Source organism: Borostomias antarcticus (genome assembly GCF_949987555.1).
Source record: "Borostomias antarcticus genome assembly, chromosome: 19".
Taxonomy (NCBI): Eukaryota; Metazoa; Chordata; class Actinopteri; order Stomiiformes; family Stomiidae; genus Borostomias; species Borostomias antarcticus.
This window is the reverse complement of record NC_140252.1, coordinates 14,888,956-14,910,993: the sequence shown is the minus strand read 5'-3', so window position 1 is coordinate 14,910,993 and position 22,038 is coordinate 14,888,956. Positions and strand designations below refer to the sequence as shown.

General features: G+C 50.3%; 1 protein-coding gene across 2 annotated transcripts in view; it reads left to right on the top strand.

Moving 5' to 3' along the window:
• The window catches only part of galnt14 (UDP-N-acetyl-alpha-D-galactosamine:polypeptide N-acetylgalactosaminyltransferase 14 (GalNAc-T14)), an 82,225-nt gene that overhangs the window by 6,663 nt on the left and 53,524 nt on the right, over positions 1–22,038 (top strand). For both annotated transcript variants that reach the window (XM_084453934.1, XM_084453935.1), the window contains exon 2: positions 7,555–7,724. In XM_084453934.1, coding sequence (XP_084310060.1) covers positions 7,555–7,724 — 170 coding nt within the window. The remainder of the gene's footprint in view (positions 1–7,554; positions 7,725–22,038) is intronic.

Here is a 22,038-nt window from a genome sequence, read left to right as displayed (position 1 = left end):
TTTTAAGGTGCCCACCCACATCCATTGTATGACCAAAACGGTGGTAGAGCAATTATCAGACTTTCTCAAAAGTGCTAGTTTTGTCAACGTTTTGATCTGAACTATTGTATATGATCATAAGTAACCTTAAAACTGGGATAAACATGCATTTTCCCTTTACTACTCCTTTAAATAAACAACATTATTCTGGAGTGGCCACTGAGGTGCCTAGTCAGCTCGGAACAGAGCACAGAACCGTCTGGTGGGACACGCGCACAAACACACACATACAGACGCACACACTCTTACACACACACACTCGCACAGAGAACAGTCAGGCAGGGTACCGGCTGCCCGGCGCTACCGGGTGGAGCTACGCACACGGTCGCCAATTATACATCATCACTCATCTCTGTACCGCATGTAGGAGAACACCGCTCTCCAGGCATCGCATTTCTGTTCACCCCGTTTGAAAAAGACACCACAGCCTAAAACCGGCGGCTGGGTGGCCCCGTCGATCGTTACATGGTCACCTACATTCCCCTACGGTACAGCGAGGCCACAGGGCAGCTCCATCCAATCTCCCAGTCCTCTCCGACGCGAAGAAGTGCATGATTCAACGATAGGTTCGTCTTTGGCAGCTCAGCGGGGGACCGTCTTGCGCCGGGTGACGTTTGACCTGCCCGCTTTCCTTTTCATTCCGCTGGGGGTCCACTTCTCCGGCGCTCCAGCCTCAGTGCGCCCTCGAGCCGTCTGGATCGCCGCTTCCCGGCGTTGGGGGGGGGGGGGGGGGGGGGACACGCCGGCTTCTGGCGTTCTTGTAAAGCTCAGCGTTACTAGAGTCATAGCGATATTCCGTCGGACCCGAAGACGCGGCGGGTCGTCCGTTGGGGACGTTTATGTTTCTTGCTTTCCTCGTGTCTTCTCTTTTTGACACATCGCCATCCATTCAAAGGGATGTCATCCTGAAAAAAAAGTTTGACAGATGCTTCAAACAAAGGTTTTGTTGTTGAAATGGGACCGGAGAGATATATTCCTTGGGTAGATGTTTGGGTCAGCAGGTCAGCAGCTCTAATCCCGCCTGCTGCTCGGTGGCTGTCCTCAGCCTGAACCAGCAGAACTCAGTGACCTTCTGGCGGAGAGCGTTGGATCATACAGGAAGCAACACTGCCAACACACAAAACAACATGAACACACAAACACGCCTTAGAAATAGAAGATCACTTTTATAGTAAATCAAAGGGAATATTAAACGGCGGTCACCTGTTGTCCTGCAGAGTTTAAAGTTTAGAGTTAAGATTTAGAATTATGGTTTAGAGTTTTAGTTAGATTCCATTTATCAGTTCCTCCTGGGAAAGGGCTGCCCATACCGTGACCTGGCCATCAGCTTTGACAACACAGTGGTGACGCCAACTCGGACTGCGAGGAATCTGGGTGTGACCCTGGACGAACTGTTGTTCTTGGCACATATCGCATTGGTTACACGCTCTTGCAGATTCCTGCTCTACAACATCAGGAGGATTCGCCCTTTCCTCACTGACGAAACAGCGCAGGTGCTCATCCAGGCCCTGGTCATCTCCCGCCTGGACTTCTGCAGCTCCCTCCTTGCTGGGTCCCCGGCATCAGCCATTAAACCCCTGGAACTTGTCCAGAAAGCTGCTCGCCTGGTGTTCAACCACCCCAAGTTCTCCCACACAACTTCCCTCCTCCGTTCTCTACACTGGCTCCCTGTAGCAGCTCGCATCCCGCTTAAAACTCTGGTACTAGCCTACAGGGCAATGAACGGCAGCTCCCTCGTACCTCCAGGCCATGGTCAAGTCCTACACTCCCGCCCGACCACTACGCTCTGCTACCTCGAGGTGATCGGTTGCCCCGTCACTCCGAGGTCACGGCTCTTCTCTGTCCTGGCCCCACAGTGGTGGAACGAACTGCCCACTGACGTCAGGGCAGGGGAGTCGCAGCACTTCTTCCCCAACATCACAGGCTCAAAACTCACCTCAAGAAGTACAGTACAACCCGGGTGCTTCCTCTTAATCACCGGTTGTATTTGTATTTTGCTGCTCTTGCACTTTGGCCTCAGCACTAGACTAAGCTCTTAGTTACTTGTGTTTAGAAAGGAGATGCACTTGTGTAGTTCTGGCGAGTAGTGGTACACTGACTACCTACATTAAATGCAGTTATTGTAAGTTTGGATGAAAGTGTCTGATATTTCCTCTCTGCTCTTCGTGTGTGTGCATGTCTGTGTGTGTGTGTGTAGTGTACGGTGTGTGAGTGTGTGAACTAGACCACTACCCGGCAGCTAGATATAGGAGAGGCTTGCTAGCTAAAATATTACTGTGGGACGATGGACTGTATACACACACACACACACACACACATACACACACAGGTGATCACCAGATCACCAGGGGAAGGAGGATGTGGATATGAGAGGCTGTTATCTACAGTCTGAGTGCCGCTCTGCTTTAGTGCAAGTCAAATGTTAGATGTTGAGGATCAAAGAGGCACTTAGCTCTGCTCTTTACAGCGGGAAAAGAAAACCACTCACTCCCACTAGCTACATCTGTTAGCATTGATTCATACTAAAGACCCACTACTACTTTTAGACATGCTGAGATAGACCCAATGACCACACACACACACACACACCTGTATATTCACACACCTGTACAGTACATTCCTTGTACTGACCAGTAGCCTGTGACCCTCTCGGTTCTGAGAGTGAGAGAAGGGAGAGAGAAAGAGAAATAGTGAGAGAGGAGCAGATAGATCAATGGAAAGCACCTCTATGTGTTTCAGCCTGTAGCCTACTAGCGCGCGGGGGGCCAGGGAGAGCTGATAGGAGCGGTGGTGCTAGCAGACAGATGGCCCGGCTCCAACAGAAACACTTTCTCAAGCTGTGATTGTTTGGAGCTGCGGGGGGATTGATGAAGACCTGAGCCGGAATGGATTCGCGATGTGCTGATCTAGAATTTTACCTTTAACAATCTCTCATCTACCCTCCCTTCTCTCTCTACCTCTCTCTCTCTCTCTCTACCCCCTCTCTCTCTCTACCTCTCTCTCTCTCTACCTCTCTCTCTCTCCCCCCTTTCTCTCTCCCTCTCTCTCTCTCTCTCTCTACCTCTCTCTCTCTTCCCCCCCTCTCTCTCTCTCTCTCCCGCTCTCTCTCTCTACCTCTCTCTCTCTCTCCCCCCTCTCTCTCTCTCCCTCTCTCTCTCCTCTATTATAATGATGGGGAAACAGCTGATGTGTAGCCTGCTAACGTGACAAACTACCCTGTGGACACTGGTTATACATCACACGGGGAGGCATGCGTCTTTGGCTGCGCGCGTTTGCGCTTGTGTGGACGTGTGTGTGCATTAATGTGTGCCTTCATGTGTTGCATATGCACACTGCACAAGTATGTGTGTGTGTGTTTGTTTCATGTGCATATATGTGAGTGCGTGTGCGGTTTTCTAATGCGTTTACTGTGGTTGTAGTAATAATAATAAGTGCATTTCTCAAACTTAAGGACACTACAGAACATAACATAGTAAAGGAGCAGAGTAAAAAGATACAAATTAAAAATACATTAAAACATTTTTTTTTTTAAAGGGACTAGGTGATGGCTTGGCCTCGCCCAATGTTATTTGTCCCTGAGCTGTCGTCTCAGCTGCGATTGGCTCTTTATCATCCGCTGCTCTGTGCCTGATGTCATCTTTCCATCACATCTCGTCTATACGACGTCCATCCAACATTCAAAAATGAGGGAGTAGTTCATACAGCGCCTCTACGGGGGGGGGGGGAGGTGAACGGCAACCAACCCTGGGACCGTCCGTGTCTGACGTTTGAAATCAGAAAGTCTCCAGTCTCAGAGTCGATTGAGGATCTTGTGTCTGGCGCTGAGTGCTTTGTAGATGTACAGTACCAGTGTTGTCACCTTCTTGCCGGCATTGAACTCAATAACTGATATTGTGATGAAGTGTGCAGTGGTGAGTGGTGTTTGTCCTGTTCTAAAAAACGAATTGCACTGTGGTATAATGAGCCCAGGCAGGGGAGTGTTTGCAGACGCACAATTATGTCACTGTGATAGAAGGAGGGAGGGAGGATGAGACTGAGGTGCTTTTACATCAACACCTCTCCATGAGAAACCAGGCCCTGGGACGCACTTGCGCACACACACACACACACACACACACACACACGTGCGTGCACGCATGCATTCAATGACCTTCAGCCTACTTAAGGAAGCATACCGCTACCTTCTTCTCTCCTCTCGTTTTATCTCTCTCTTCCTCCTCTCTCCCTCACCTCTCTCCTCTCCTTTGTTATGGTTCTCTCTGATCTCTACTCTTCTCTCCCCCTCCCATCTCCTCCACCCCCCCTCTCTCCCTCCCTCTCTCTCTCTCTCTCTCTCTCTCTCCTCCATTACTCTGTGTTCTGAAGTAATGAACAGCTGTCTTCCTTAGACAGAAGGAGCTGATGTGAGCAGCCTGACTGCTGGTGAAACACCTGTGTCCCCTGTGTGTGTGCGTGTGTGTGTGTGTGTGTGTGCGCATGTATGTGTGTACTGTACATCTCTCACTTTCTCTACCTTCTCTCTCTCCCTTTCTCTCTCTAACCCTCATCCTAGCTCTGTTTTCTCTCCGGCTCACAGAGAAAAACGTCTTCTGAAATTCCCGGCAGACTGGGTCGGATGTGTTAGACGAGAGAGAGGAGAAAAGATGATGAAAGGAGGAGGGATGGAGCGGGGAGGGGGGAAAGACGAGGAGGAGAAGAGAGGGCTAGAGAGGAAGGGTGGGGAGGGGAGGAGACGAGAAGAGGGGGGGTGGACAGGAGAAGGGAGGCGAGCGTGACCCGGTGCCTCCGCGCTGGCCGCCAAGCCATTCCGCTCGCCTGCGCCGTCAGTCACACACGTTCGCTCGCGGGGGGGGGGAAACAGACCGGACGCCGCCACACGACGCCGCCGGCGGGAGCAGTCTGATTGGTTAACATGGGCGGCGAAAGGGAACCGGCTGCGCTCAGTTGTCTGGTCTGTTATTGGTGCAGTGAACAAATCAGAGACAATGTACTGTACCAGCCGAGTCTGTTACATCAACCCCTCAGTGATAATTACCCCCTGGGTTGCAGCTCGGCTGCTGTGTGTATGAGGGCATAGGTGTGTGTGTGTGTGTGTGTGTTGTGCCTTGTTGTGTAGCACAGGATTCAGAGGGAACCAGCTACATCAGCAGCAGCGGCTCAGGGGCCTGTCAGCCTTCGATCACGAGCCGCTGACAGCTCCAACCCCGGCGGTGTGCGTGTGTGCGTGCGTGTGTGTGTGTGTGTGTGTGTGAGCGTGTACAATAAGACTACATTTGCATCTTTTCATTGTGCTCCATTTAAACTCCAGCGGAAAATCTAGCAGCTAATCTCCGCAGGCTCACACAGAAGACTGGGAAGCTATATAGACACACACACACACACACACACACACACCACAGACAGTCCCCGCCCACACACACACACACACAATCCCCTAAACACGCACATACACACACACACACACACACCATGCACACCACAGACAGTCCCCGCCCACACACACACACACACACACACACACACACAATCACCTAAACACTCACACTCACACACACACACACACACACATCTCTCTAGAATAATAACAGTAGGACCCAGTGGAGGCGGAGGCCACAGCAGCGTATGGCTGAGCTCAGACAGTCAGGTGTTCACTAGTCTGTACTGTGTTGGTCCCTCCAGACCCATGGCTGCATGGAAATGGTAAATGAACTGCACTTATATAGCGCTTTTATCCAAAGTGCTTTACAATGGCCTCACATTCACCCATTCACACACCAATGGCGGCAGCTGCCATGCAAGGTGTTAGCGTTGCATTGGGAGCAATTCGGGGTTCAGTGTCTAGCTCAAGGACATGTGGACAGGAGGAGCCGGGAATCGAACCGCCGACCCTGCGGTCATTAGACGACCCGCTCTACCTCTTGAGCCACAGCCCATGTCAGTTGACCAGTCTAGAACAGTATGGGCTCTCCAGATCTAGTCCTGCACAAAGACTGGACCATGCTGCTCTGTCTCTGTTAGTTCTGTCAGCTCGTCCGGTCGTCTGCTTCCATGTGTGTGTGTGTGTGTGTGTGTATGTGTGTGTGTGCGTGTGTGTGCATGTATACACATCTATGTGTGTGTTTGTGGGGGGGGGGAGCCGGAGAGGACGGTAGATTCTGTTGGTCTGAGAGAGTAACGGAGGGGAAAACGCTGAGTTTCGTCTTCCAACCAGCACCGCTGAAAGTGCTGCTCTGGCGGCTTCCTCAGAGACAGATAGCTCTGCCGCAGCTCAGCTGTCAGCGGGGCTCGTCCTGTTTTAAGTTATCGGGAGGCGGCGTACGCGTTCGTGTCTGTGTGTGCGTTTTGTCAGATCTCTGAGGCTAAACGACGGTGTTACCTGAGTGTGCGTAACTGATGGATGTGTGTGTGTGTGTGTGTGTGTGTGTTTGATCTCTGAGGCTAACCGTGTGTGTGTGTGTGTGTGTGTGTGTTAGATCTCTGAGGTTAACTGTGTGTGTGTGTGTGTGTGTGTGTGTGTGTGTGTGTGTGTGTGTGCTAGATCTCTGAGGTTAACTGTGTGTGTGTGTGTGTGTGTGTGTGTTAGATCTCTGAGGTTAACTGTGTGTGTGTGTGTTAGATCTCTGAGGTTCAATCAATCAATCAATCAATCTATCAAAGCTTTATTTGTATAGCGCATTTCATACCCAGAGGCAACACAATGCGCTTTACAGAGAACAAGGGAGGTGGGTATACAACCCACTCTCTACATATTCCAGAGGGAAGCAAAAAAACAGTAATCACCCGGGGGCCAGATAAGTGAGCTGTAAAAATTCTTCCCTGACCCCTCTCAACAAGGCGATCGAGCAAGCTCCAGGAGTATGTTTGTCTACCTGCTAAGAAAATTTATTAAGCAATACATTACATTAAATTACATTTCAGAGTAAGAGAGGCTAAAAAAGCATCATAGGAGAGACATGGCAAATACTGGTGTGTGTTTGCTATGGCCCAGGCCTAAAGCCGGAAGTGGGCTGGTGTATGTCTGTGTGTACGTGTGTGTGTGTTAACTAAATGCTACGACATCCACAGCAGACACGGGGGTATCTATCGGACTCCGGGAGGTCTGCTGGTGACAGTGGGGCATCCACTCGACCTGGTTAGAAGATAGGAGGGAGAGAGAGAGGCACTAGGGAGAGGGGAGGCAGAACAGGGTTAGTAGCACATAGAGCCATAAAAACCACACAGATATTTAAAACAGGCAATCTGGAGCAAGCTCCTGTAATATATTTGTCTAATGGTTAAGAACATTTATAGAGCAATAAATTACATTAAATTAAATTTTCAGAGCAAGAAAGGCTAAGGCTAACTGTGTGTGTGTGTGTGTGTTAGATCCCTGAGGTTAATTGTGTGTGTGTGTGTGTGTGTGTTAGATCTCTGAGGTTAACTGTGTGTGTGTGTGTGTGTGTGTGTGTGTGTGTGTGTGTGCTAGATCTCTGAGGTTAACTGTGTGTGTGTGTGTGTGTGTGTGTGTGCTGTCAGATGTCGGATGCGGAGTGGGACGAGCTGCTGGAGGAGTTTGAGGAGAAGGGCTACCTGAACGCCAGGAGGTGGAGGCCTGGAGACGACCCCTACAAGCTCTACGCCTTCAACCAGAGAGAGAGCGAGAGAATCCCCAGCAACAGAGCCCTCCGAGACACACGGCACTACAGGTAAACACACGCACACACACACACACACACACACACATTGTTAGCCATCCTCTCCCGGTATTTAGTGTAATATATCAGCTTCTAGTGTTGCACGGTGTATCGATACTAGGAAAGTACCACGATACTCTGTCGTCAAAAACGGTACAATACCCAACTTTAAAGAATCGATACTTTAAGAAAGACAGTGTTTTAATAAGAGCCGTATATATTGAGTTGCGTTCATGCGACAGTGAAGCCGTGTTTGTTTGTAGGCTAATAGCGCTCTGCTTCTCTCTCCCAAGATCCCCGAGTCGCGGGGCAGTATGTGTGTGTGTGGGGGTGCGCGCGCTCTCTCCCTCTCTCTCCTCGCTCTGTCACTCTGCAGCGAGCAGCGCAACAGTTTTTTCCCCCTCATATGCACGCAGCATGTTCGAGAGGACGGTAGCTAACCTGAGATGGTTACAAGTACAAATGTCAACCGTCCACAGCTTGTCGATAAAGCTGATGCGCGCAGCGAAATCTGGCATTATTTTGCTTACAGAGCCGACAGTGAGGGCAAGCCCAAATCTATACAAACCAAGGGAGCCAATACAACCAACCTGGCAAAGCATCTTGCAGACAGACATGCCAACTTACACAAACAATTCAAAGAGCGACAGGTTAGCGAATGTGATAGAAGATAAGACACACACAGCAGCAACACCAGTACTGTAACTGAATCCAACCGAAGGATATTTAGCCTACCTTATGTTTGAATGTATGAATGCACAATACATTTATTGCACCAGATGATAGCTAGAGAAGCTAATTTTCATCCGTAGCATGAGACTTTAAGATAGCATAGCTGCAACCTGGCTGCAAGCCTAGCTCTCTGCCTAGCGCACGTGTGACAAAAAAATCAATATCTGCCCCGACCTCCTAGAGCGAGAGAACTGTTAACCGTGAGACAATTATCTCTTCTGATCATTTGGAATAGCAAAAATGCTTCAATAGGCCTGGGTTAAATAATAATAATAATAATAAGCTTTTCAAGTTCTTCTAATTATCTCACAGTTTGCAACAACATAGGCATAATTTATTGATTTCTCCCCAAACAGACAAACAATCAGAAGCCAGCACAATCCTAAACCACCCAGTCGAGGCAGCCTTCCCTTCCAGCTGTGTTTCAAAGCTACAGGAAATATAATAAAGACTCAAAAGATGCAAAAAGACTGAACAGAGCACAAAAAAAAGCCAACAATTTAAAGTTCCATGTTCTGTCATCTATTATTCCATTATATCATTCCTTTTCCTTATGTTTTAGATTTTCGCCGTGGTATCGTTTCGGTATCGGTATCGAGATATTTTGGGCAGGTATCGTATCGAAGTCATAATTTTGGTATCGTGACAACACTATCAGCTTCTCGTATGTGCGCGCGCATTTGTGTGTTTCTTCCCTGTACAATTCATATCCTTTCCAGAAGATGGATCTCCAACGTCTAATTGGCGCATATTAGACCCCAGCAGATAATTCCCGGGCTGTCAAACACACACACACACACACACACACGCACACACACACACACACACACACACACACACACACACATATATTCTGGCGTCTGAGCGGCCTGTATTATGCCAGATCACTTTCTGGCTGTCAGGGAGACGCAGAGGAAACCAGGCAACGATTTGTTGTCACCCATATCCCCCCCCCCCCTCTCTCTCGCTCTCTCACTGTCTTTCCTCTCTCTCGCTGACAGGATGGGGGTGAGGTGGGGGGGGGGCTGGGTGAGGAGACGGGGGGGTGGGGGGTTGGGGGGGGGGGGGTGAAGGGAGGTAGAGGGGGTGCTAGAAGCTACGGCTATTCGCGGCCAAGACAGGGATAATTGCTACACGCCCAAGCGTTGGTGTAGAACAACCTACACCCATTATCTGCGAGCCTGTATGCTTGGATGCCAATTACACCCAACCGTCCCTGTGATCGCGGGTTCCACTGAACAACGCAATTATACAGTATATATATGTATATATCGTGTTTATGAGAATTTATGATTGGTGATTCTGATTGGGAATGCTAGAGTGATATTTCCACGCTGGTGTCTCTTAGTCCAGTTTGAATGCTTGGTCTTGCATAATGGTTCTAGTTCAGTAGCGTACTGTACTGTAAGTCACCTTGGTGTTCGTGGTACCAGGATGTGATTCCTGCAGGATTAGAGGACAGTCAGCTGTTTGTCTTTGACTGAACAGCGTGCTCTGTTACAGCCTGCCCTGGATACTGTCCCAAATGCCAAAAATGAACACTAAAAGACAGTGTTATTTCGTGCTGTACATAAGAGGGTAGATGTAGCTGTTTGTCTACAGCTGTTTGACGCAGATACTGTCCCTGTCTGTTAAGTACTGTAGTAAGCACCTTCGTAAACAATCACAGCGAGACTTTGGTCGTTGACCCTGACCTCGCATTGAGTTTCACATCCTGCTGTACTGTTGAACATCTGCTGTCATCATTAACCAACCCAGCTAGTTAATACATTAGATATTACACAGCACCAGAGTGACCACACCTCGGGACTGCTGGACCGACAAAACTGTCCTTTAACCGTTAAACACCCCCGTTGAAGATGCCGTAGGATCCATGGGAATCATGTTAGTAAACACAGACCAGCCTGCTGCCATGACATGGTGTCTCTGTACAAGATATGGATTCCGTAGAACGGGACTACGGATGAGAACCCTGGGGGTCCATCTGTAGAACAGGACTACGGATGAGAACCCTGGGGGTCCATCTGTAGAACGGGACTACGGATGAGAACCCTGGTGCTAATCTGTAGAACGGGACTACGGATTAGAACCCTGGGGGTCCATCTGTAGAACGGGACTACGGATGAGAACCCTGGTGCTAATCTGTAGAACGGGACTACGGATGAGAACCCTGGGGCTAATCTGTAGAACGGGACTACAGATGAGAACCCTGGGGGTCCATCTGTAGAACGGGACTACGGATGAGAACCCTGGTGCTAATCTGTAGAACGGGCCTACGGATGAGAACCCTGGTGCTAATCTGTAGAACGGGACTACGGATGAGAACCCTGGTGCTAATCTGTAGAACGGGCCTACGGATGAGAACCCTGGTGCTAATCTGTAGAACGGGACTACGGATGAGAACCCTGGTGCTAATCTGTAGAACGGGCCTACGGATGAGAACCCTGGGGCTAATCTGTAGAACGGGACTACGGATGAGAACCCTGGGGCTCCATCTGTAGAACGGGACTACGGATGAGAACCCTGGTGCTAATCTGTAGAACGGGACTACGGATGAGAACCCTGGGGCTAATCTGTAGAACGGGACTACGGATGAGAACCCTGGGGGTCCATCTGTAGAACAGGACTACGGATGAGAACCCTGGTGCTAATCTGTAGAACGTATATGCTATATATATACGCTGTGTATTTGGACATGAACATACAGTCTTTTCTGAGATGGACAAACATGCACTTTGAACGTAAATGCAACAGTACTGGACAGAGTTGGAACACAGAGGCAGAAATTCCAACTCAGAGAGTTAAGAGTTAAAGGTTCCCCCTGCAGGCGCCAGCCATGAGTTCCCCCCTCTCTGGAGCTGTTTAAAGAGGGGATGACAGCCCCCACCCACTATCTCTCTCGCCGTCATTGATTGGTCCAGTCACACATTGACCCGGCCTCGTCCTCCTATTGATTGGCTCTCTAACTGTCTGTCAGGCACGGTATCGCTCCATCGCTGACAACCCGCCTCCCCCCCGCCCTCTCCTGTGAGATATCCCCGTGGAGAAAGAGGGAATGTGTGCGTGTGCGTGCGTGCGCGCATGCGTGCGTGCGTGCGTGCGCACGTGTTCGTGCGTGTACTAGCTAGCCACGTCCATTGTGTGGGTGAAACATGTTGAGAGACTTGGCATCATTCGGTGCAGAGAGGGTGTTTGATGGGGCAGCTTTGGCACATTTGCGCACGCACACACACACACACACACACACACACACACACACACACACACACAGACCTTGGCTCGGGCTGGCCATCGATCTCTCCTCCACCACTGAGCTCTTTGTAATTACACGGTAAACACTGCGGCGAAAATGAGTTAATTGCTCTTTGGTGCCGGACCACCTGGGCGTTTTGTCCTCCTAAATGGATGTTCCTGTAATACCTGACCAGACTGTGGTTCCGCAGAGCAGAGTACAAGTCTCTGGCAGAATAGAACAGGATAAAACAGGGTACGAGAACCGTAGAGTAGTGCAGAGCAGAACAGAACAGAGTACACCAGAGAACAGCAGAATAGAACAGGATAAAACAGGGTATGAGAACCGTAGAGTGGTGTAGAACAGAACAGAGTACACCAGAGAACAGCAGAATAGAACAGGATAAAACAGGCTATGAGAACCGTAGAGTAGTGCAGAGCAGAACAGAGTACACCAGAGAACAGCAGAACAGAACAGGATAAAAAAGGGTAGAACTGAGAACCACAGAACAGAGTACAGCAGGACAGAACAGGATAAAACGGGGTAGAACGCAGTACAGGGCAGAGCAGAAGGGAGTGTAACCGGGCAGGTTAGATCAAGAGCAGAACCTCCTACCACCGCGGGTCATTTCTCCTCTAGATTAAAAACTGTATTTAAATTGGGGGTAGTGGAGCGCTCACCTGGCACATTGACGAGCACCGCGGCGTCTCCCAGCCAAGACCTCTCACAGCCCCGCCCCCCCCGAACCACGCTCCCTCACACCGTTGGACGTCTCGGGCGAGCGGATTGGACGCGATTAAACCCACCGACAGGAGCGGGCCTTTTTTTGGGCCTTTTGTCAAAGGGCGGTTACGGCGCGCTCAAGCGCAGTGTTCTCCCCCTCCCCCCCCCCCCCGTGGTCTATGGGGCGCGCTTTCGGCCGCGTGTGTACGGTACGTGACGCTGGCTCCGCCTACCACCCTTTGCCGCGGAAACGAAGTTCCCCCGCGCCCCTCTCCGCCTCTGCTACCCCCTGAGCCGGTTTGGCCGTTGGCATGGGGTCGCGTGACCGGTATCGGGGGGGGGGGGGGTTGGAGGGTGGGTGGTCATCATGTGAGCCTAGAAGGCTGCCGGCAGGGTTCAGTCAGGTTGAGGGGTCGCCGGAGTGAGCACAGGGGTCAGGTTAACCCCTCAACCTGACTGAACCCTGCCGGCAGCCCTCTGAGCTCACATGATGGGGAACAGAACGGCCGTCTGTCCTCCCCCAGTGGCCCCCCACCCCCATTGAATGTGGGCCTGCGTCGAGGGAGAGAGAGAGAGACGGAGAGAAAGAGACAATAATAATAATAATAATAATAATAATAATAACTTACATTTATATAGCGCTTTTCATGAAACCCAAGGTTGCTTTACATCAGAGCAATAAACAGACAAGAGACAACAACAAGAACCAACAACAACAACAACAACAACAACCAATCTAGCTGCCAAAGGCCTGGGTGAACAAGTGTCTTTTCAGTGCAGACTTGAAGCTGTCCAGTGTTGGCGCCTGGTGAACCTCCATGGGGAGAGAGAGTTCCACAGGGGCGCTACCCTAAAGGCTCTGTCCCCGAAGGTTCGCCTGCTGGTGTGAGGGACGGTGAGGAGACCCAAGTGGGCGGACCGCAGATTCCGTGAGGGAGTGTGATGTATTATGTACTGTGTATTTCATAACGTGAAAACTACCGCGGTCTATGGATACTTCCGCATTCTCCCACCCTGAGCGTGACGTAAGAGATAAATGTCCGCCGCGTGAATAACGTCAATAGTCCAGGCGGGAAGTGATGAAAGCATGGGTGAGGTCTCAGAGTCAGTGAGTGAAGGCCGAAGCCTGGAGATGTTTTTAAGATGGAAGAAGGCAGAAAGGACAACAGATTTTATGCGGGATTCATATGAGAGGGTGGAACCCAGGATGACCCCCCAGGTTGCGAACCGCGGGGGATGGGGAGATGGAACGGACGGAGAGAGACGGAGAGAAAGAGAGACGGAGAGAGAAACGTCCGCGTCGTCCGCTTCCGGGCCGTTACCGGGCTCCTGACCACCTACTGCTTTGACAGCGAGAGCAGAAACTACTTTCAGTGCCTGAAGCTTTGTGAAGTGAAGTGAATTGGAATGCGGAAAGAGATTGAGAAAGAGAGAGAGAGAGAGAGAGAGAAAATGAGAGATGGATCAGCTCAGTTCCCACTATGACAACCACATCTGTGAGTGTACAGGCGTGTGTCAGAGAGAGATGGAGAGAGAGAGAGATGGAGAGAGAGAGAGAGATGGAGAGAGAGAGAGAGAGAGAGAATGAGAGATGGAGAGAGAGAGAGAGAGAGAGAGAGATTCATTTTGCCAGAGGCCCGGGGGTCCAGGTATTAAGACTTGTTCTCTGGGCTGTCCTTGTCTTTCCTCTGGCTGTTCTTTCTCCTCCCTTGTCCTGCTGTCTAATGAAGTCATTCATGCCTACGGTTCCTAATAGAGCTGCGGACAGATGAGAGGAGCGGAGCGGACTGGAGTAGGCTGCTGGTGCAGAGCCCGGACACACACGCACGCAGGCACACACACACACACATACACCTGCACGCGCGCGGCCCCGCACACACACACACACACACACACACACCTGCGCGCGCGGCCCCGCACACACACACACACACCTGCACGCGTGCGGCCCCGCACACACACACACACACACACACACATACACACACACACACACACAAAGGGAGGGAGCAGTGCGATGTCCATCCATTCTCTCTCTCTCTCTCTCTCTCTCTCTCTCTCTTTCTTTTACTCTCTCGTATTTCTCTCCTCTCTTTCAGGTACCAGTCTGTGTGTACGTGTGCGTGTGTGTCTGTGTATATGTGTGTCTGTGAATGTAATGAAATTATCTTCCTCAACCTTGTGATTAAATCAACCCCAGCCAACCGCCTGGACAGCCGAGACGACCTAGACACCGACAGCCAGTACGGCCAAAGCAGCCCTAACAGAGGACGGGCTTCTCCCTCTGACAAACACGCTCCTTTTAGCTTAGACGTTAAGGCGTTCTCACAGTAAAACTCCACATAACACCAATTAAAAGGCAACAGCCTTCCTGTTCACACTTCACAGCTCCCCCTGGCCGCCCACAAGCCCTCGCCAGCCTCAGACCGAGCAGCCGTCTGATTGGCCGGTGTATTTTTTTCAGGGTCACTTGGGCGCTCGGTCGGGGTATCGGCTGCCGTGTTGTCAGGGTTATCAGCTGGGTGGTGTGCGTTTGCCTCATCAGTCGATTTTAGAGACGTTCTAGACATCGTCCTGAGTGTCGTGTGTCCGAGTGTCGGTCGAGCCTCAGTGGTGCATGGGGAGTAAGTTTGTAAATAGGGGGTTGAATTAGGACAGGGTCTGTCTGTGTCTGTCTGTCTGTCTGTCTGTCTGTCTACCTTCCTGTCCTCGGGGTCAGAGAGACAGACTAGATTATCCGAGTGTCTCATGTTACATGATGTGAGGCATGTTGCCATCCTCTTAAAATAGAGGCCCCTGCTGCCACGACACTAAATCAACATGTCATTAAGGGTAGGGGGGGGGGGGGGGGGGGGTGTTGATACTTCCATTCTTATAGGTGGGGCGGCCCACTCCAGACCCCCGTAAGCCGCAACGACCCCCCCCCGTAACCGGACTCCAGCAGTAGCCGGCGCAAGTCATGTTTTATTTACCGACAACCCCCCTGCTACATTGTTTATTTATTGCTATGCTAGCCAGTAGCTACAGTAGGTAGCTCGTCTGTATGCTAGTCAGTGTGTACGCTAGCCGGAAGGCAGGTAGCAACTAGTCTGTATGAGCCAATAATTCTAAATTTGTTTTTCGAAATGTTCTCGGCTATGCAGCATGGGGCCACATATCTACTGAGGCATGTACACCATGCTCTCTCTTTCAGCTTCTCTCTCTCTACCTCCACCCCTCTCTCTCTCTCTCTCTCTCTCTCTCTCTCTCCCCCCCCCCCACCCTTCTCTCTCTCTCTCTCTCTCTCTCTCTCTCCCCTCTCTCTCTGATGATATTTGGCGGCCTCCTCCTCCTGCATTCCTATCTGCTCATCCATGTCGTGTTGAGCGAACCCCTCCTTCACGCCTGTGTCCCTAACTGGATTAGGCTAACCTGATGACACACACACACACTTCTGTTACACACTACCTCTTTCTACAGCTGAGACCATGTGGCTCTTATTCTCCTTAATCAGGTTTTGTGGGAGGTGAGAGGGATAGAGTGAGGAGGAGAGAGGAGAGAGAGGTGCCAGACAGTGTGTGGGTGTGGAGGAGGTGGCTGTCCAAGGCTACTGAGACATTGCCAGTAAAACAGAGAGAGAGGGAGAGAGAGAGGGAGAGAGAGATGGAGAGGGAGAGAGAGAGAAAGAGAGAGAAAGAGAGAGAAAGAGAGAGAGACCAGTATAACACAAGAGAGGCCATAGTCACATGAAGTGGTACCACACACTCCGAGGCATGCAGTGTGTGTGTGTGTGTGTGTGTGTGTGTGTGTGTGTGTGTGTGTGTGCGTGTGCGTGTGCGTGTGTGTGTGCGGGGGGGAGGTACCGGTGTAGCCGTGGACAGCAGCAGCACACACACTACAGATGGATATTGCATAAAGCAGAGAGACTGCCCCCCCCAACTCCCTCCTGTCTCAGCCTCACAGGTCTTATAGATTATCATAATACTGCAGGATTTATTATATTCTGCTCTTCAGACTATATAGTTTTGGTGAAGATAAAGGAATGCAAGCTAAGCTCTCTCGCTCCCTCCCTCCCTCTGTCTCTGACACTCCTTACTGTAATATCAAGCCACATAAACCCAATACTGCAGCACCGTAAAGGTGACTCAATGTGGGGGGAGGGGGGGGGCGTTTAATGTCGATTTAGTTTTGCTTTCTCTTCATTGCGTCATTTTCCTAATCCCACTCTCCCCCAATGTATTTCCAATGGAACTGTAGACCAGGAGATCTCTGCTGCATTGTCCAGAGATGAGTTAGGGGAACTGGACTCCAGGATCCAAACCCCCCCGGGCTGGGCTGGGCTGGGCTGGGTCGGAGCTTCAGGATCCAAACCCCCCCGGGCTGGGCTGGGCCGGAGCTTCACCCCCCACCTCTCTCCCTCCTCCCCATCCCTCCTCTCCATTTCGGTCGGAACGATAGGACATTTGAAACGGGTCTAATGAATTGCAGGGGTGTATATGTGGCTCAGGACTAGCAGACCATTAAATCACATGCAGCATTTCACCCTCATCTCGTCACAAAAGTCACAGACACGCAGGACCCTGGATTCAACATCCCTCTTTATCTCTCTCCCTCTCTCTCTCTCTCTCTCTCTCTCTCTCTCTCTCTCTACCTTTATCTCATTAACATTCCTGCTCTCTTTCTCTCTTCTGTCCATCTCTCTCAGCCCTTCTCCACAATAGATGAGTTGTGTTTACAGTAAGGCAGACAGTATCAACCCCATGTTAATACTACTAGACGTCATGTTGAAGGACACTCTTAAGTACTATTTAGAACAATTGGTGACAGTAGAAGAACCCTCTTAAAGAAGGTTCCAGACAGAGCTCTTTTCTGGTCGGATCTCTAAATGCTTCTTTCGGACCTGAAAAGGGTTCTGTCTAGTAAAGAGGGTTCCACTACTGTTACAAATGGTTATATTTAGGGACCGTTAAAAATGTATGGGAGGGGGGATTTTAGAGTGCTCGGAAATAAAAATGCATGACTCTCCCTCTGATAGAAATATATTTTTCTTTGACCCTCCCTGAGATATTGAAAAAAAGATAACACCATTTTAATATGGTGTTACTCAGAGTAAGAAGAAAACAATGTATCTTCCGTTTTCAAGTCAGCACGGGTTCATTCATAACCTTTATTTAATTCTCAGGAATACAATTGAGGGGAAAGCCCTCATTTTCAATGCAGCCGAGATTACAAAGCAAATAATACTAATAATACTGTACAAAATATATGATCATAATACCAATAAAATGAAGCACAATAAACAGCACACCAACACGAATAATAAAAGTAGAACAATATAAAGTAGAAGAGTCCAGCTCAACAGTCAAACAGAGGCAGGAATGTTTCAAACCAGAGCTCTAAACTGCCCATATGAAGGCAGAGAGCCAATTTTTTTAGAGATTCTTGGAGTGCATTCCAAAAGATAGGGGGCTTAAAAAAGAAAGTTAATTCCCCAAGCTCTGTCAGGGCTCGAGGAACTTTTAAGAAGAAGCAGGTCACCCGAGCGAGTCATATAGGGACCAGAGTTCCACTCCAACAGAGGAGTAATATAAGGAGGGAGCTTTCCAATAATGGCCTTCAAGATAAAAAGGGACCAGTGTTTGTCATGTCTCTCTGCCAGAGAGGACAGGCCCGCCTTGTCATGAAGGACACAGAGGTGTGTACCATAGCTATCGCCAGTGACAAATCTAAGGGCAGAATGTTAGACTGCGTCCAGGCGCTTAAGAATAGAGGGAGCAGGAATTCTATAAATAACATCTCCATAGTCTAATACTGAGAAAAACTGCTTCAACAATCTGAAGGAAGACAATTCAATATGGCCACTAGTTTTGCTTATTATACATATGCCTATATGCTTATTTTACATGTTACTGTAATGTCAGTAGCGAATGAAAGAAGTGAAAGCACGCAGCAACGACCAGCAACAGCAAAATGCACTGCACTAAAAACAGGCCGCATGTCGGTGTCTGTCTGTTCTTCACACGAGCTGCTAAATCTTCCTCGTCATCACCGGCAGAGCGCCACTGATTCGCCAACAGGGCAGCCAAAGAGAAACGACAGCCTACACACCGGGTCATACAAAACAGCTTGCTGAATTCCGAAAAGCTGAAGAAACTATTTTATTTTAATCGAAGCAAATTTGTATGACCCTCAAATAAAAAATAAAAAAACACAACCCTGCCCTTTTTTCCTCGGGCGACGCCCTCCCATAAATTTCGAAAGGTCCCTTCGTACTTTTCTTTCTTCTGAGAGTGCAGTCTGTGTCCCTGGCATTTGAGCTCTGCCGCTGAGCCCTGGCTTCTGTAGTGCTGACATCCTGAGCCTTGTTTAAAAGACTCTTAGTAAATGAACAGTATACGGATGTCAGTTAGCCAATCATCTGGGAATTAATTACTGCATTAGGGCTTGATCTGGTCCTCAGCCCCTCTGTCTAATACTCCCCCCATAGTAAGCTATCATTCTGACTTCTAACTGCTCACATAATTGCACTTCTGTAATTTAAACCTCAAGCTTCGCTGTAAATCTGCAGCTGTCTCTCTCTCACCCCACCCCCCCCTCCTCTCATCTCCTCTCCTCCTTTCCTCTCCTCCCCTCCTCCTCTCCTCTCCTCTCCTCCCCTTCCCCTAGTGATGTCTAGCAAGACCCTACCAGGCTGTTTTGTGAGTCAGATTGCTCGCCAAAACCAATTATGTTGTAAGTTATGAAGGCCGGCCTTAATGACGTCCAAATGGCCGACACGGCCGCAGAGAAACGACAGATTTGTAAATCAATACCGGCGTCCGGCGGCCGATCGATAGATCTCCATAATGATGGGAAAGCACTCCGCCCGGCGCTCAGGGTCATTTTTAACGTCGCGGGGAGAGAGCAATGAAGAAAGAAGCAATCGATGGGGCCGTATTCAGGCGCATGTATCAGTTGCAGAGGGCGGGCGTTCGCCGATCGCTCGCCTAAACGCGGCCAGTTCTGTAGGACATCGTCTAACGGGGCGGCCATTAGGGCGTCTGGCCGAGCAAAACCGCCGGGGATGGTGTTTTACCGCTGTTTTTTTAATGTCCGCGTACCAGCACAGACCAGTAGATGCGCTAGACCCTCCTCCTCTGAAATTCCCCAGCAGCTGATATGACGCTTCGCCGCTTTGGACGTTTTCTTTCTTCCTGCGCGATATTGCATCAAACAGCCTCCTGAGAACGTCAGATCCGGCCTCTGGTCAAGCTCGGCTCCGCAGCGGACCTCCCCGCTTTCATGTCCTGCCGTGCATGTTGGGAAAATAGGCCAATTTAGCACAGGCACCGCCATCCCGAGACCCGCAGAACAGCCAATTATAACGAACCTCAACGAATCTCACCGAAACATGCCAACTCCACTTCCCCCTACGCTGCTCATTAGACCCCCCGAGGTCTCACAGGAGAGGAGAGGAGAGGAGAGGAGGAGAGGAGAGGAGAATAGAGGAGAGGAGAATAGAGGAGAGGAGGAGGGGAGAGGAAATAGAGGAGAGGAGAATAGAGGAGAGGAGGAGAGGAGAGGAGGAGAATAGAATAGAGGAGAGGAGAGAAGAATAGAGGAGAGGAGAATAGAGGAGAGGAGGAGAGGAGAGAAGAATAGAGGAGAGGAGGAGAATAGAGGAGAGGAGGAGAGGAGAATAGAGGAGAGGAGAATAGATGAGAGGAGAATAGAGGAGGGGAGAGGAGGAGAGGAGAATGGAGGAGAGGAGAGTAGAATAGAGGAGAATGGAGGAGAGGAGAGTAGAATAGAGGAGAGGAGAGGCCACGGCTCCGACCCGTCCGCTCGTCCCGAGGCTAACCCCTGAGTCTGTGACTCCTCAGCGCATTTCCTAACCACCACGTCTTTCGCCACCAGGAAGAACCCTTCTTCACCTGTGTGTGTGTGTGCGTGTAAGTTTGCGCTCACCCTGAGTTGCCATGGTAGCGACGATGGTTTGCTGGGTGCTCCTGTTTGTCCTAATGCTATTTGCTAATGGCTTAATTTGACCATGGCGAGCGTGAAGAGGTCGATTAGGGCCGAACGAGAGAGAGAGAAGGAGAGAGAGACGTGTGTGTGTGTGTGTAGTGTGTGTGTGTTTGTGTGTGTGTGTGTGTGTGTGTGTGGGGGTGTTTGTGTGTGTGTGTGTGTGTGTGTGTGTGTCATGTAAACCGCCGCAGCAGAAGGCCTGATGAAGAGAGCGCTCGGAGCAAGATAACCTAGGACAGCTGCCCCATGGAGACCAGACCTACTTCACACCATCTGGCTAAGTCTGCCTCTCTGCATCCACTAGAGAACACACACACATACACACACACACACAGGCACATCCTGGCTAGCAGCATGCTCATCCAGCACCTGCCATTGCCCCTGAGCTCTGTAACACACATACGCGTCCTCTAAGCTGTTTACATAGGCTGTCCAGGGCAGATTGAGTTTTAATTGGCATCGTGCTTCCCTAACTGCCTCTCTAAAGGTTCCTACTGGTCCTGAGGGACCGTGTGACAGGAAGAGAGGAGTTGGATGTGGATTGATGTCAGTTTGAGGGCCTAATGGGTCCTTAGAGACACACATAGACAGACACAAACACACACACACACAATGCACCAAGATCTGGACCAAGACCCTAATGACTTCACCTCTGGTGTGACAGTGACTGCAGTGCAGAGGCAGGAATAAGCTGGGCGAAGACAAACACTCACACACACACACAGACAGACTGGTACCTGAAAGAGAGGAGAGAAATGAGAGAGAAAGGGAGAGAATGGATGGACACCACATAGCTCCCTCCCTGTGTGTGTGTGTGTGTGTGTGTGTGTGTGTGTGTGTGTGTGTGTGTGTGTGTGTGTGTGTGTGTGTGTGTGTGTGTGTGTGAAGAAGAAGATGTACTGATCTTCCTGGAGTTGTGTTTCCTCCCTGTGCTCACTCTCCTTCCAGAGCTGTTGCGTGTACAAGCATAATGTCCTCATAGACACCGATCCACTGTGCTCTTGTGTGTACGTGTGTGTGTACATCGTGTGTTTGCTCCTAGGCATTAGAGCGCTTGCTTACTCTGCTGTGTGTGTATGCGTGTGCGTGTGTGTGCATTAGAGCCTTTGCTTTATACATTTGGAGTGTTTGCTTGTGTGTGTGTGTATGTGTGTGTGTGTGTGTGTTCCAGTGCTGGGCCCCAGGAGTGGGCAGAGGGGTGGTCCTGAAGCCCACCCACCCAACCTTTTCTTCTGTAGCCCAGAGGCGTCTGTCATCTGGGAAGCCCTCCAAACCCGCAGGCTGCAGATTCACCAGCTGCTTACTTAGCTTTGTATGCATGTATGTGTGCATGTGTCCGCCTGGACATTTGCGGCCAATCCTAAACCGCGGTTAGCACTCAACGCCAGCTGTGCCCCCCCCAGTACAACATTAGATCTGGTTATCCGTGTGTGTGTGTGTGTGTGTGTGTGTTTGTTTGCGTGTGTGTTTGTGTGTGTGCGCGCGCGTGTGACTTCAGAGTGGCGGTGACAGCAACCAATTAAGGGACAAGCGGAGAGCGTCTCGTCTGACTGCCCACTAAATCAGCTCCGGCAATGAGGCAGACGGCCGAATCAAGGACCCAACTCTGAGACCTCAATCTCCCGGAGCTCTCATCAGCCTTCCGGAATCCTG